Source organism: Cervus canadensis, chromosome 10 (genome assembly GCF_019320065.1).
Source record: "Cervus canadensis isolate Bull #8, Minnesota chromosome 10, ASM1932006v1, whole genome shotgun sequence".
In the NCBI taxonomy this organism is placed as follows: domain Eukaryota; kingdom Metazoa; phylum Chordata; class Mammalia; order Artiodactyla; family Cervidae; genus Cervus; species Cervus canadensis.
The window spans coordinates 7,273,902-7,286,536 of record NC_057395.1 but is presented as its reverse complement, the minus strand read 5'-3'; the positions used below and the strand labels follow the sequence as shown (position 1 = coordinate 7,286,536).

At 43.8% G+C, this 12,635-nt stretch overlaps 1 protein-coding gene across 1 annotated transcript in view; it reads left to right on the top strand.

The window, feature by feature from the left end:
• ITIH2 (inter-alpha-trypsin inhibitor heavy chain 2) overlaps positions 1-10,223 on the top strand; it is a 30,850-nt gene extending 20,627 nt beyond the window's left edge. Inside the window, exons 15-21 of the mRNA XM_043480190.1 lie at positions 249-418; positions 909-1,046; positions 5,328-5,441; positions 6,078-6,276; positions 7,343-7,515; positions 8,951-9,062; positions 10,021-10,223. Coding sequence (XP_043336125.1) covers positions 249-418; positions 909-1,046; positions 5,328-5,441; positions 6,078-6,276; positions 7,343-7,515; positions 8,951-9,062; positions 10,021-10,168 — 1,054 coding nt within the window. The 3' untranslated portion in view covers positions 10,169-10,223. The remainder of the gene's footprint in view (positions 1-248; positions 419-908; positions 1,047-5,327; positions 5,442-6,077; positions 6,277-7,342; positions 7,516-8,950; positions 9,063-10,020) is intronic.
• The last annotated feature ends 2,412 nt before the right edge of the window (positions 10,224-12,635 follow it).

The window sequence follows — 12,635 nt, the reverse complement described above, 5'->3', positions numbered from 1 at the left end:
ATGACTGATTCTCATTGTTATACGCAGTAACAAACACAGCATAGTAAAGCAATTTTTCACCAATTAAAAAATAAAAGAAGAAATAAAAAAAATTCCTTCCTTCAGGGTACATAACTAGGTAAAGCACTAAGCTTCACGAAGCCGGCTCGTTCTGTTTTCCCTCGTGGCCCCCAGAGTCCTGGTTGACCCCAGAAGTATCGGAATTTGGTCTTGTGATGCTATCCAATGTCTCTGTTTCCCGAACATAGGAGCCTGGCTCCTACAGCTGCTGTGAAAAGGGAAATTACAAAGATGATCCTGCAGATGTCTCTGGATCACCACATAGTGACCCCCCTCACGGCGATGGTGATTGAGAATGAGGCCGGGGATGAACGCATGCTAGCAGACTCCCCTCCGCAGGACCATTCCTGCTGTTCAGGTGAGTCTCCCTACCTGGAGAAGAAGTATTCCGGTCGGTTTTCTTATCCTGCAGCAAGGTCCTCCATCCCCTCCTCTCTCCATCACTAGCCCGTCTCCTCGTCCCAATCCTGTGTCCTTCAATTGGGTGTCCTCCACCCAATCCAGGTGACCCTCCTGCCAGTTGACTTCGGTGACAGTTCATCGCTGCCATCTTCGAACATGTTTGCTCACTTGTCTTCCAAAGAAATTCTGAAAATCTGTGTACTCCCCTCACACATTATTTAAATCAACATTAAAAAATTCTCACCTTCTTTAAATAGTTACAACAAATTTCATTCATGATGACACATGGAGCTGAAAGAGAGAGGACCCAGAAATAAAAATAATTCTAGAAAAATCTAGCTGAGAACCGCTGGCGTTGGTCTGCATAAATCCAATTCTTAAAATTTTAAGCAGCTTCTATGGAAAAGTAAACCCAGAAATGAATGGATACAGTTTTCTCCACGCAGGTGCCCTGTATCACGGCAGCAAAGTGACCCCAAATTCAGTCCCATCGTGGGTCAACCCTTCGCCAGCGCCAAAGGTCCCAATGCCTGCTGTCAGTGCTCAGGTGCTTGAGTCAACCCCTCCACCACATGTGATGAGAGGTAAGAGGATGAACGCTCTGGGATGGAAGAGATGCACCTTTCATGTGGGGAGGGCCAATGGGTATCCGTGGAAAGGACATTCTCTTTGGAGATTGTTCACGACACTCACGTGAACTTGCATTACTTAACAGTCAACACTTCATGTCCTTTATCGTGAAAACAGGCATCATGATTCTATACATGACTGGGTTGTTGATGAAATGTGAAACCATCTTTAAAGAGCTAGCATGTAATAGTCACTCAATAAACAGGTGAAGCTATCCATCTTAGGATCAAAAATATTTGAATGTTATTTCCTGTAGAATTGCACTGTTGTTATTGTTTAGTGGCTAAATCATGTCCCACTGTTTGCAACCCCATGGAGTATAACCCACCAGGCTCCTCTGTCTATGGGATTTCCCAGGCAAGAATAGTGGAGTGGGTTGCTATTTCCCTCTCCAGGGGATCTTCTTGACTGTGGGATGGAACCTGCATCTCCTGCCTCTCCTCCATTGGCAGGCACATTCTTTACCACTGAGTCACCTGTTCAGTTCAGTCACTCAGTCATGTCCAACTCTTTGTGACCACATGGACCACAGCATGCCAGGCCTCCCTGTCCATCACCAACTCCCGGAGTCCACCCAAACTCATGTCCATTGAGTCGGTGATGCCATCCAACCATCTCATCCTCTGTCGCCCCCTTCTCCTCCTGCCCTCAATCTTTCCCAGCATCAGGGTCCTTTCAAATGAGTCAACTCTTCACATGAGGTGGCCAAAGTACTGGAGTTTCAGCTTCAGCATCAATTCTTTCAATGAACACTCAGGACTGATCTCCTTTAGGATGGACTGGTTGGATCTCCTTGCAGTCCAAGGGACTCTCAAGAGTCTTCTCCAACACCACAGTTCAAAAGCATCAATTCTTTGGCGCTCAGCTTTCTTTATAGTCCAACTCTCACATTCATACATGACCACTGGAAGCCACCTGAGGAGCCTGTAAAACTGCATTATCATCACATTATTTGCAGGACTATTTGTTAATTTGCTTGCTTGGTTTTAACAGTGTATTTGAAAATCCTAGTTTTGCTCAGTGTTTAAAAATCTAGAGCTAGAGACCTTGGTTCTGTGTTTTAATGAGGCCCTCTTGTGCCCAGCTCCTACACAAAATCAATTAACGAAGTATTTACTGATGACAGAGCATGGGCTTGATGGTGTGAGGAGTGCAGAGCAGGCCAAGACTCTGTTTGTGCTCTGCTTGAGTTGACCCTGCATGTCTTGCTCCCACACACACTTGAAGGAGCACATCAGGATGGTTGGGAGAATCAGTTTGTAGTCAGACAGTGCGACTTTAAGTCATGGCTGTGCCACTTACTAACTCTGTGATGTGACCTTGGGCAAGTCACTGGTCCTCTGCAGGACTGCAGTGAGACTTAATTAATGTTTGCAGAGAGCTTAGTGACAGTGTCTGGAAAACAGCAACCTTTCACTGGACGGTACCCTGCTCTTTTGACTTTATTCTGGAGAACACAACCACTGCAGCTCCTAATTCAGGCCTTTCTCTTCAGTCCCTCCAGTTCTGAGGCTCAAAGCCTGACAGTGTGAAATTACTCCTCTCCACCCGGTCACCAGATACTGTGGCTTCCACCAGATGTCTCTTGAATTTCTCTCCCCACCCCTCCCCAAACCAAGTCACCGTGCTAGTTCCTGCATTTAACATTTCTTGCTCTAATGACTGCTGTCTTAGCTACTAAATGGTCTTCCTGTTAATACTTTCTGATACTTAATTCATACTGAGACCAGTAATTGTAACATTGGGTCGGCCAAAAAGTTCGTTTGGGTTTTCCTGTAATGTCGTACAAAAAAACTAAATGAACTTTTGGGCCAACCCACTAAAATGGGGTCAAATCATATTACATTTATTCTCTAAAACCTTTAAAAGTTCCCCGACAGAATAAAGGTCTGTTCTGTAGCAGGGTGGTCCATGGTCTCTAAGACCTACATTCTTGGTCTTATCAAAAACCCATTCTCCAGGTACCTTGAGTTACTATCCAGACAAATCTTCAACTTCTCTCCCTCCCTCCATACCTTTACCCATTCTGTCCACTCAAGGATAGAATCTCTCTCTCTCTCTCGTGTCTTTTACCTACCAGTCTTCTCCTACCTTCAAGGCTTCATTCAAAAGCCAACTCTTTCAATTGTTTTCTCTTTTTGGCCACACCATGGTATGCAGGATCTTAGTATCCCCTGCCCCCTGCCACCAACCAGGGATCAAACCCATGCCCGCTGCAGTGGAAGTGCAGACTCTCAACCACTCACCCACCAGGGAAGTCTCCACTCACCCTTTCATAAGGTCCTTCTCCACTTGCCTGAGTGGAATTGATCCTCCTTTCATCTTCATTCCCAGAGCGTTGTGCTTTGGTCATTTTTCTATCGTTTACTTTATTCCATCTCATATGAGTGCTTGGGTCTGCCTTCATGAAAGAAAAAATGATATTCTGTTAAAGGAAAAAGATTAGTCATGACATCTGTGAAGGCACAGTAAGGAAGATTTTATTCAAGGGGATGTAGGTACGACTACATTGGGGTATTGCAGTGGGGTACAGAGATTGGACTCATTCTGAACACACCATGGGAAACTGGGCGTTTATAGACAAAAACAGGGTCAGTGGATGGAAGATTACTAAGAGGAAGCATCCGTGGGTAAAGGGGGTCCGGTTAAACTGACCTAACAGGGCTTCCCTGATAGCTCAGTTGGTAAAGAATCCACCTGCAATGCAGGAGACCCCGGTTCAATTTCCTGGGTCAGGAAGATCTGCTAGAGAAGGGATAGGCTACCCACTCCAGTATTCTTGGGCTTCCCTTGTGGCTCAGCTGGTAAAGAATCTGCCTGCAATGCGGGAGACCTTGGTTCGATCCCTGGGTTGAGAAGATAACCTGGAGAAGGGAAAGGCTACCCACTCTAGTATTCTGGCCTAGAGAATTCTATGGACTGTATAGTCCACGGGGGTTGCAAAGAGTTGGACACGACTGAGCAACTTTCACTTCACTTCAACAGGATTCTTGCTGAAGGTAGGCCGAGGGATCAGACCTCACCTAGTGGGGGGCCGGGGCGGGGGAGGAACCTGATTAAGATACAAAGGTGATCAGATATGGAGGGTGGAGGATTCTAGCTAAACCTCCTTAGTAGGATTTTTGCTAAAATTGGACAATGCAGAGATGAACACAGAGGTCCTGAATTTTAGGTTGAACTTGAAGAGTTCAGGGAAAGCTGAGTTTATTCAAAGACAGAATCTTTGTCATGCCATTAAATTGTTCCTATCTTGAAGGTAGGGACCATGACTTTTATAGCTACACCAAACACTGCCTAATTCAAAGCTTTGCACATAATTTGTTTTTTTCTCACTAAATATTTGTTGAATGGTTAAACAAACAAACAAAAAAGATCAGCCAAAATAATGGTGTCTAGTAACAAAAGAGTACTTTCTTGAGAACAGTTTGATCCTTGATTGCTCTTGGAATTGATTGATACTAATTTGTAAGCCAACAGGTAATATGTCTTTTTTATTTTTATGCAGCGTGTTAGATACAGGTACTTTGTCTATATAAACATTCACTGTATACACATATATGTTGTTGTTCAGTTGCTAAATCATGTCCAACTCTTTGTGACCCTATGGACTATAGCCTGCCAGGCTCCTCTGTCCTTCAGTCTCTCCTGGAGTTTGCTCAAATTCATGTCTGTTGAGTCGGTGATGCTATCTAACCATCTCGTCCTCTGCCACCTCCTTCTGCTATGCATATGTATATGTAGTGCATATGTAGTATGTGTATAGTGTGTGTGTGTGTGCGCTTGTGTTTCTTCTTCCTTATGTCTTTCTTTTTTAAATGTTTTATTTATTATTTATTTATTTGACTGTACAGGGTCTTAGCTGCAGCATGTGGAATCTAGTTTCCTGACCAAGGATAAAACCCAGGCCCCCTGCATTGGGAGGGCAGAGTCTTAGTCACTGGATCACCAGGAAAGTCCCCCTTATTCATTTTTCTCTCTAGCCAAGAACATATGGCGTGGCTACAGAATGAGTATCCACTCTGTACAATAACCTAGAACTTGATGGCAGCTCCATGAAGAGGGGACAGTACTTGGACCCTGGGTCCCTGGTGCCTAGAAGAGTACCTGGCATATAATAGGAGCCCAATAAACATTTGTTCTTGTGAAATTGAAGATGTTCGGCAATAAAATACTGTTCAAAATAATCTTCTTTTCTATGATTTTGCTTAGTTTCATTTTCTTTGTATATTTTCCAGTTGAAAATGACCCACACTTCATCATCTACCTACCAAAAAGCCAAAAGAATATTTGTTTCAATATTGACTCAGAACCTGGAAAAATCCTCAACCTTGTTTCTGATCCAGAATTAGGTAAGATAAAAATATACTATATTTGAATTCGACTACTAGGTCACAATCATTCTTTGCTATTGTTTTTATCTGGATTTCTTTCTTTCCCACCTTAATAAAAGTGTTTTATATATTATATATAGGACTTCCTAGGGGGTGCAGTGGTAAAGAACCCGCCTGCCAATGCAGGAGACTCGGGTTTGATCCCTGGGTCAGGGAGATCCCCTGGAGGAGGAAATGGCAACCCACTCCAGTATTCTTGCCTGGAGAATTCCACGGACAGAGGATCCTGGAGTGCTATAGTCCATAGGGTTGCAGAGAGTTGGACATGACTGAGTACAGCACAGCATATTTTTCAAGCTATATTCTTCAAGCTCTAATAGTAAGAAATTAATTATAAATATATTCTTGTTTGAACTATTATAGATACAGTACTCTGAGTATAAACTAGCAGAACTTGTGATATAATTCATTTAAACCATAAAAAATTATAAAATGTAAATTACAAAGGAAAAAATGATGTGTAAATCCTGAAGCAAAATAAAACAATAATTTCCCATATTGTCATGTTTTATAAATTTGAGTTATCGTGCTCACATGTGCCAAAAAAAAAAAATAGCACATGGGACAGAAAAAAACTTGTTTCTTTCCCTGCAGGGATTTTGGTCAACGGACAGCTCGTTGGTGCCAAGAAGCCCAAGAATAAAAAACTCAGCACCTATTTTGGGAAACTGGGATTTTATTTCCAGCGTGAAGATGTGAAGGTAGAAATCAGCACGGAGACCATCTCCCTGACCGGGGGGTCCCGGACATCCGTCTTGTCCTGGTCTGACACGGCCCACGTGCTCAATCAGAGGCAAGTACTGTTACATCCGGACTCAGGTGCGACCTCGACCCATGAGCCCATCAACCAACCCAGACGTCGGTGACACAGAGAACTCAAAATCCTCATTTTAAATGTGAGGAAGTCCAGGTTCAGAAAAGATTGTGTTCCTTCCTTGCCCTGCTCTTGGCGGTAGAGTCTGTGTGTTTTGGTCACGGTGCGTCTCAGCATATCCTAGCACCCGGCGTACAGTAGGGACTCAGTAAGGATGCGTTGGACAAGTGAATGAAGCCATCAGCTGAAAGCCAGGCAGCTGTGTCAGGGCGTGCTCAGAAACCCTGGGTCGTTGTCTTATGAGTAATATCTTCCCATGAGTATCTGTTCATTGTTGATACAGAAACGTATACACTGACAGAATTCCAGTGCTAGGAGATACACCAACATTCTGTGATGAAAACATTTTAAAGCTCTTAGAAAACTGGGGTGGCGTGGGGGGATTTGTACTGGGCAGGGTGAAGTCATGTTCGGGGTGGGAGAGGAATGATTTGCTAAGTGAGTCAGTTCTAGGGACTTCACACTTCCAGTGCAGGGGCCGTGAGTTCGATCCCTGGTCGGGGAGCTAGAGGCTACATGCTGCAACTAAGAGATTCCATATACTGCAACGGAGATCTCAGATCCTGCAAGCTGTAACTAAGACCCAGTGCAGCCAAATATATATTAAATTAGTGTTTAAAAAAAAACAATAAAAAATAAAGCAAGTCAGTTCTAGAAACATTCATTCCTCTTTTATAATTTTTGAGTGAGGTGAAAGTAGCTCAGTTGTGTCTGACTCTTTACCTCTAGCTGGCAATCTAGCTCACGCAGGAGCTTCAGTAGACCTAACTATTTTTTCTCTACACCTGGCCGGTGTCTCATGCAGGCGACTGCATGGACTATAGCCCACAAGGGTCCTCTGTCCATGGAATTCTCCAGGCAAGAATACTGGAGTGGGTGGCCATTTCCTTTTCCAGGGATCTTCCCGACCCAGGATGGAACCAGGAATTGGAGGATAATTGTTTTACAATGTTGTGTCATTAATTCCTTTCTGCCTTCCCACTAGGGTGCTTGTTTCTGTGAAGAAGGAGAAAACTGTGACTATCACCCTGCATAAAGAGATATTCTTCTCTGTTTTACTTCATCGCGTTTGGAAGAAGCACCCAATCAATGTCGACTTTTTGGGAATCTACATCCCGCCTACAAACAAGTTTTCTCCTAATGTGCATGGGCTGATAGGTAAAGTGTCCCTGGACCATCTGGCTGGTGTGGGACTGGCCACCCTAGGTCTTGAGCAACTTTGCCTCAAGGTTAGAATGTTTGGTTAGAATGTGGAAAAGTGACAGGATGGAGTGGAGGCTTCAGGAGGACTCACACTCTGCACCTGGGTCTTAATTTATGAAGGTGCCTGAGTGACACAGAAAGAGTTCAGTGTCATTGAGAGAGTGTAATATTTGTCACTGTTCACAGTTTCCATAGAAACACGAAGTGCATCTTGCCATGCAGGGCCATGGGGAGAAAGCCAGATTTGGGTCAGGAACCAGAAGCAGAAATAAGGTCTGGGCTAGAACCTTTACTCTGTGGCAGAGACAAGACAGAGCAGGTGGTGTGGGGTTGGTTGGCTTGGTAATTGCAGCAGGCGTTAGGCTACAGGATGTCTTTCCTTGCATGGTACCCGGCTCAGGAGTGATTCCTCTGGGTCTCACAGGCCAGAGAGAAGAGGCCTGGTTCTGGCTTGGTTCATTTGAAGATTCCAGCTGGGCTCCTGGCTGAGTCCTTTGCTATCTTTCATATTTGGCTTTCCCAGGGAGGGGTAGATGGAGTGCTTAAGATATCAAACATCATAAGATACAGAGAATAAAACACATGATTCCTCTAACAAAGCAGTGCAGGGCGACTCAGTCATGCTAGAGCCAGGACTGTTTGCTGCTCCAGACAAGGTTTTCCCAGGGCTGGGCTTTCATCACCAACTGGGCAGATAAAGAGAACGGATGAACACACTTTAAATTTTATGCTGAAGATTTTTTTTTTCACTGAAGAGAAGTGAACTGGCTTAGGAAGTCTGTGATAATGAACAGGGTGTCCACGTAAACCTTCCCTACTTTGTAAAGATCTATGGCAATTTAAGTGTATACTAGCATCAATACTTTGGCCACCTGATGTGAGCTGACTTATTGGAAAAGACCCTGATGCTGGGAAGGACTGAGGGCAAGAGGAGAAGGGGGCGACAGAGGAGATGGTTGGATGACATCAGCGGCTCCATGGACATGAGCAAACTCCAGGAGATGATGAGGGACAGGGAGGCCTGGCGTGCTGCAGTCCATGGGGTCACAAAGAGTCAGACACGACTGAGCGACTGAACAACAAATAGCATCATGAACCAACTTTGGTTTTTCGGTTTGAGCAGTGCTGTCAGGTGCTGACCTTCAGGGCATTCGCGTTTACTTAGGGTCCAGCTGATCAGCCTCATTGTCTAATGACCGCAAGGTTTGCAGCATGGCTCTGCCCTCAGGAAGGACCCACCCCTTTCCATCTGAATCTTTTCCCTCTTAACACATCTTTCTATCCCAGAAAGTCTGAGAGGGAACCAAATGCAGCTCGGATCACGTGACCAGCTTGCCCTTTTGTCACCCCTTGAGTTGCATTAAATAAACATCTCGACCTTGTCTCATAGGCCAGTTCATGAATGAGCCAAAGATCCATGTCTTCAACGAGCGACCGGGAAAGGACCCTGAGAAGCCAGAGGCAAGCATGGAGGTGAAGGGACAAAAGCTGGTTGTCACCAGGTAGGTCTCAGATGGGTAAGACGGGAACAGAAGGGGCGCCTGTGAGGATTGGACTCACAGGGCAAAATAGAAGAAGTAAGCCCATTAGTTGTGTTTATCTGAAGTTCAAATTTAACTGGCATCCTGTTTTTATTTATCCCCCTTTTTTCTTCTTTTGGCCATGCCCCACAGCACGTGGGGTCTTAATTCCCTCACCAGGGATGGAAACTGTGCCCCCTATGTTAGGGTGCGAGGGAAGTCCCGACATCCTCTGTTCTTATTTGCTGAATCTGGCAGCTTCTTCCTTGCTGTGAGCTAATCTGGAGACTATACCAGCCCTAGCTGACCTTGAGAACACAGCCGCCAGCCAGTTCTCGCTGCTTCCTTGCCCTTTGCGTGCCCCATGACCAGAAAGAGGACTGGCCCTGAATCCTTGGGCCTCCCCTCTGCCAAGGTAGAAGATGAAAAACAAGAAAAAAAGAAAGTGAATTTGCACTCCTTACCTTCCTGGGACTATATTGGTCAATCTCTATACAGGTTATTTGAATTTCTAAGGACACCCTGCTTACTCTCTGTCTTTCTAAACCAAGTCCCAGACTGTTATTTTGTACCACTCAGGGAAATGGGGAAGGGAGGGGTGTTAGCAGATACAGTGTTGCATGTGCACTCAGGTGTGTGTGACTCTTTGCGACATCATGGATGTAGCCAGCCAGGCTCCTCTGTCCATGGAATTTTCCAGGCAGGGATATTGGAGTGGGTTACCATTTCCTTGGGATCTTGCCGACTGAGGGATGGAACCTGAGTCTCCGGTATCTCCTGCATTGGCAGGTGGATTCTTTACACCAAGCCAACTGGGAAGCCTAGAGATGGTGCTAGAAGTGGGCAGAATAGAGAGAGGGAGAGCGTGTGTGTCTTTTCCGGACACGCAGGCTGGCCCCGCCCTGGTCTGTTTCCTAACCTTGCTCACGCTCTCTTGCAGGGGTCTGCAGAAGGATTACCGGACAGACAGAGTGTTTGGAACGGATGTTCCCTGCTGGTTTGTGCACAACAGCGGGAAAGGCTTCATCGACGGGCACTACAAGGATTACTTTGTGCCTCAGCTCTATAGCTTCCTCAGACGGCCTTAAAAGTTTATAGCTGGGGAAATTCTCAGTAAAAAATATAGTTTTTTTTCCCCTGCCACCTTTGTAGTCATTCTTGAGTTTCAATAATCAAAACCTAACCAGACATCAAGGTGGTTGATAAAACCTATTAACACAGCTGAAGAAAATACTTTGCCAAGAAGTTTTAGGATGTTGTTGTTTGCAGATGCGAAGTTGTGTTCATTGAGGTGCAGAGGAAAGCCGCTTTGGCGAGTCAAGCCATCATCTGGACAGAGTCCTGGGTTTGGCATTTACTGGGAGGACTTCACTATGGTTGAGTGTCAGGTCCTCGGCTTTACAACTGAATATATTTTTAGGTTGTCAGTTACACAGGAAGTTAAATTATGAGGTTATCTGGTGAACTTTGAATAAGAATAGGGGAAGTCACTTACCTTGTTTTGTAGTTTTATAAATCTGTCACCCAACCTTGCTAAGACACCTATGATGGTCCATCATGCTTAATCAAAATTCCCTCCTTGGAACTGGCCTCAAAGACCCTTTTTAGTCCAGGAAGACTGTATTAGTTAGGGTTCTCCTAAGAGAACTAGTGGGATGGCTGTATCATATATACATATATACACACACTACACACACACATACATATACAGTTGGCCCTTGAACAATGTGGGGCTTGGGGCTGCCAAAATCCCACAAAACCCTACAAACTTTTATCTCTGTCTCAAAAACAAAGGAATTGACATCCTATGACTCACGCAAGGGCAGGAGATGGACACAGTTTGGAATGAACCAGGACTCAAACACTAGTTCTTTTGATTCCATGTAGTGTGATCTCTAATCTGACACAAACTTCTCCCCACACTTAGTTCATTTAAAGATCTGTAAATTGAAAATATAAGTACTATGTTTGGTTTTTAAAAAATCCATGCAGTTCATACCCGAGATGCTCAAGGCTCAGCTTGAAGAGCTGTTATAAGGAATTGGCTCATGTGATTATGGAGGCTGGTCCAAGTCTGATTTATTGTCATTCTGTACTTTCCTTTGCTTATAATCTTCCTTTAAATCTATTCTGAAAATGGGTATGTGTTCAAAGGCCAAAGCGATAAAATTGCACTTTAGAAAAAAATTTAAATCTACATTTTTATGAAGCTTTCTCTGCATAATTTGGCAAAAACCAGTTTTCATTTTAGAAAGTAGACAAAGCTACCTTTTTGGAGATACTCAACCAGTATTTGAGAAAGCAGGTGATTATCTTTGGACATAATTGCAAAATATGAAATGTATGTGATTATTTCTGTAACCTAAAGATAACCTCAGTGCTGAAGAGGTAAACAGTATTGCCTTTTAGTTTCATTTATCTATAAAAACTGGTCACCTATGCCACCTATGATTTTTTTTAAAAAATCTACTACATATTTTCCATTCCATTTCAAAAATATGAATCTTAAAATGCTAATATTCAACACAGACTTCAAAAGTGGGTTCTTATCATGGCTACTTTGTAAAAAATTTTTGCTCTAAAACCACTACTTTAGCTATATAAGGTTACTTCTAGCCCTAGTATTTTAGATGTGCTCAGTAGTTTTAAAAATAATTATGAAAATATTGGGGTGTAAATTTACATGCAGTGTATTTAGCAACAGAGTCCTAGCAAGAGAAAATAGATTTAAAATTGAACCCGTCATAAAAACTTTTAAAAGTTATCAAAACTTCTATTAATAGCTGGTATTTTAAAATTAATTGCCTATAAAAATAATATTATTAATACTATTCATGTGACCCTCTTGAGACTAGAAAAATGCCTTCTCTATATAATTAATTTTGAATAATCAATTTTTTATTTCAAATGAAGAAACCAAATAAATGAGAATCTTTGGAAAGAAAGGAATTATGCCACTACCTCTTGACTAGTGTCTGAAAGTATATTGTGTATATTTATGAAGAAAAGCAACGTGGTAATTATCTATGTTTGTTTATTCGCTGAAGCACCTTGGAACCCATTGGTAACTGGTCAGTATTTAATTTTGTATGAGGCTTGGTGGTAAAGAATCTTCCTGCCAATGCAGGTGATCCAGGAGATGCAGGTTTGATCCCTGGGTCAGGAAGATCCCCTGGAGAAGGAAATGGCAACCCGTTTCAGAACTCTTGCCTGGGAAATCCCATGGACAGAGGAGCCTGGCGGGCTACAGCCTATGGGTTCACAAAAGTTGGACACAACTTAGCAACTAAACAACCACAACAGAGTTGGGGGATGACAGGGCGGTGTGTGTGCACGCTAATTTGCTTCAGTCATTCCACCTCTTTGTGACCTCATGAACTGCAGCCCACCAGGCTCCTCTGTCCATGAGATTCTCCAGGCAAGAATACTGGAGTGGGTTGCCATGCTCTCCTCCAGGGGATCTTCCCAACCCAGGGATTGAACCTGTGTCTCTTGCATCTCTTGCATCGGCAGGCAGGTTCGTTACCACTAGTGCCGCCTGAAAAGCCCAATACA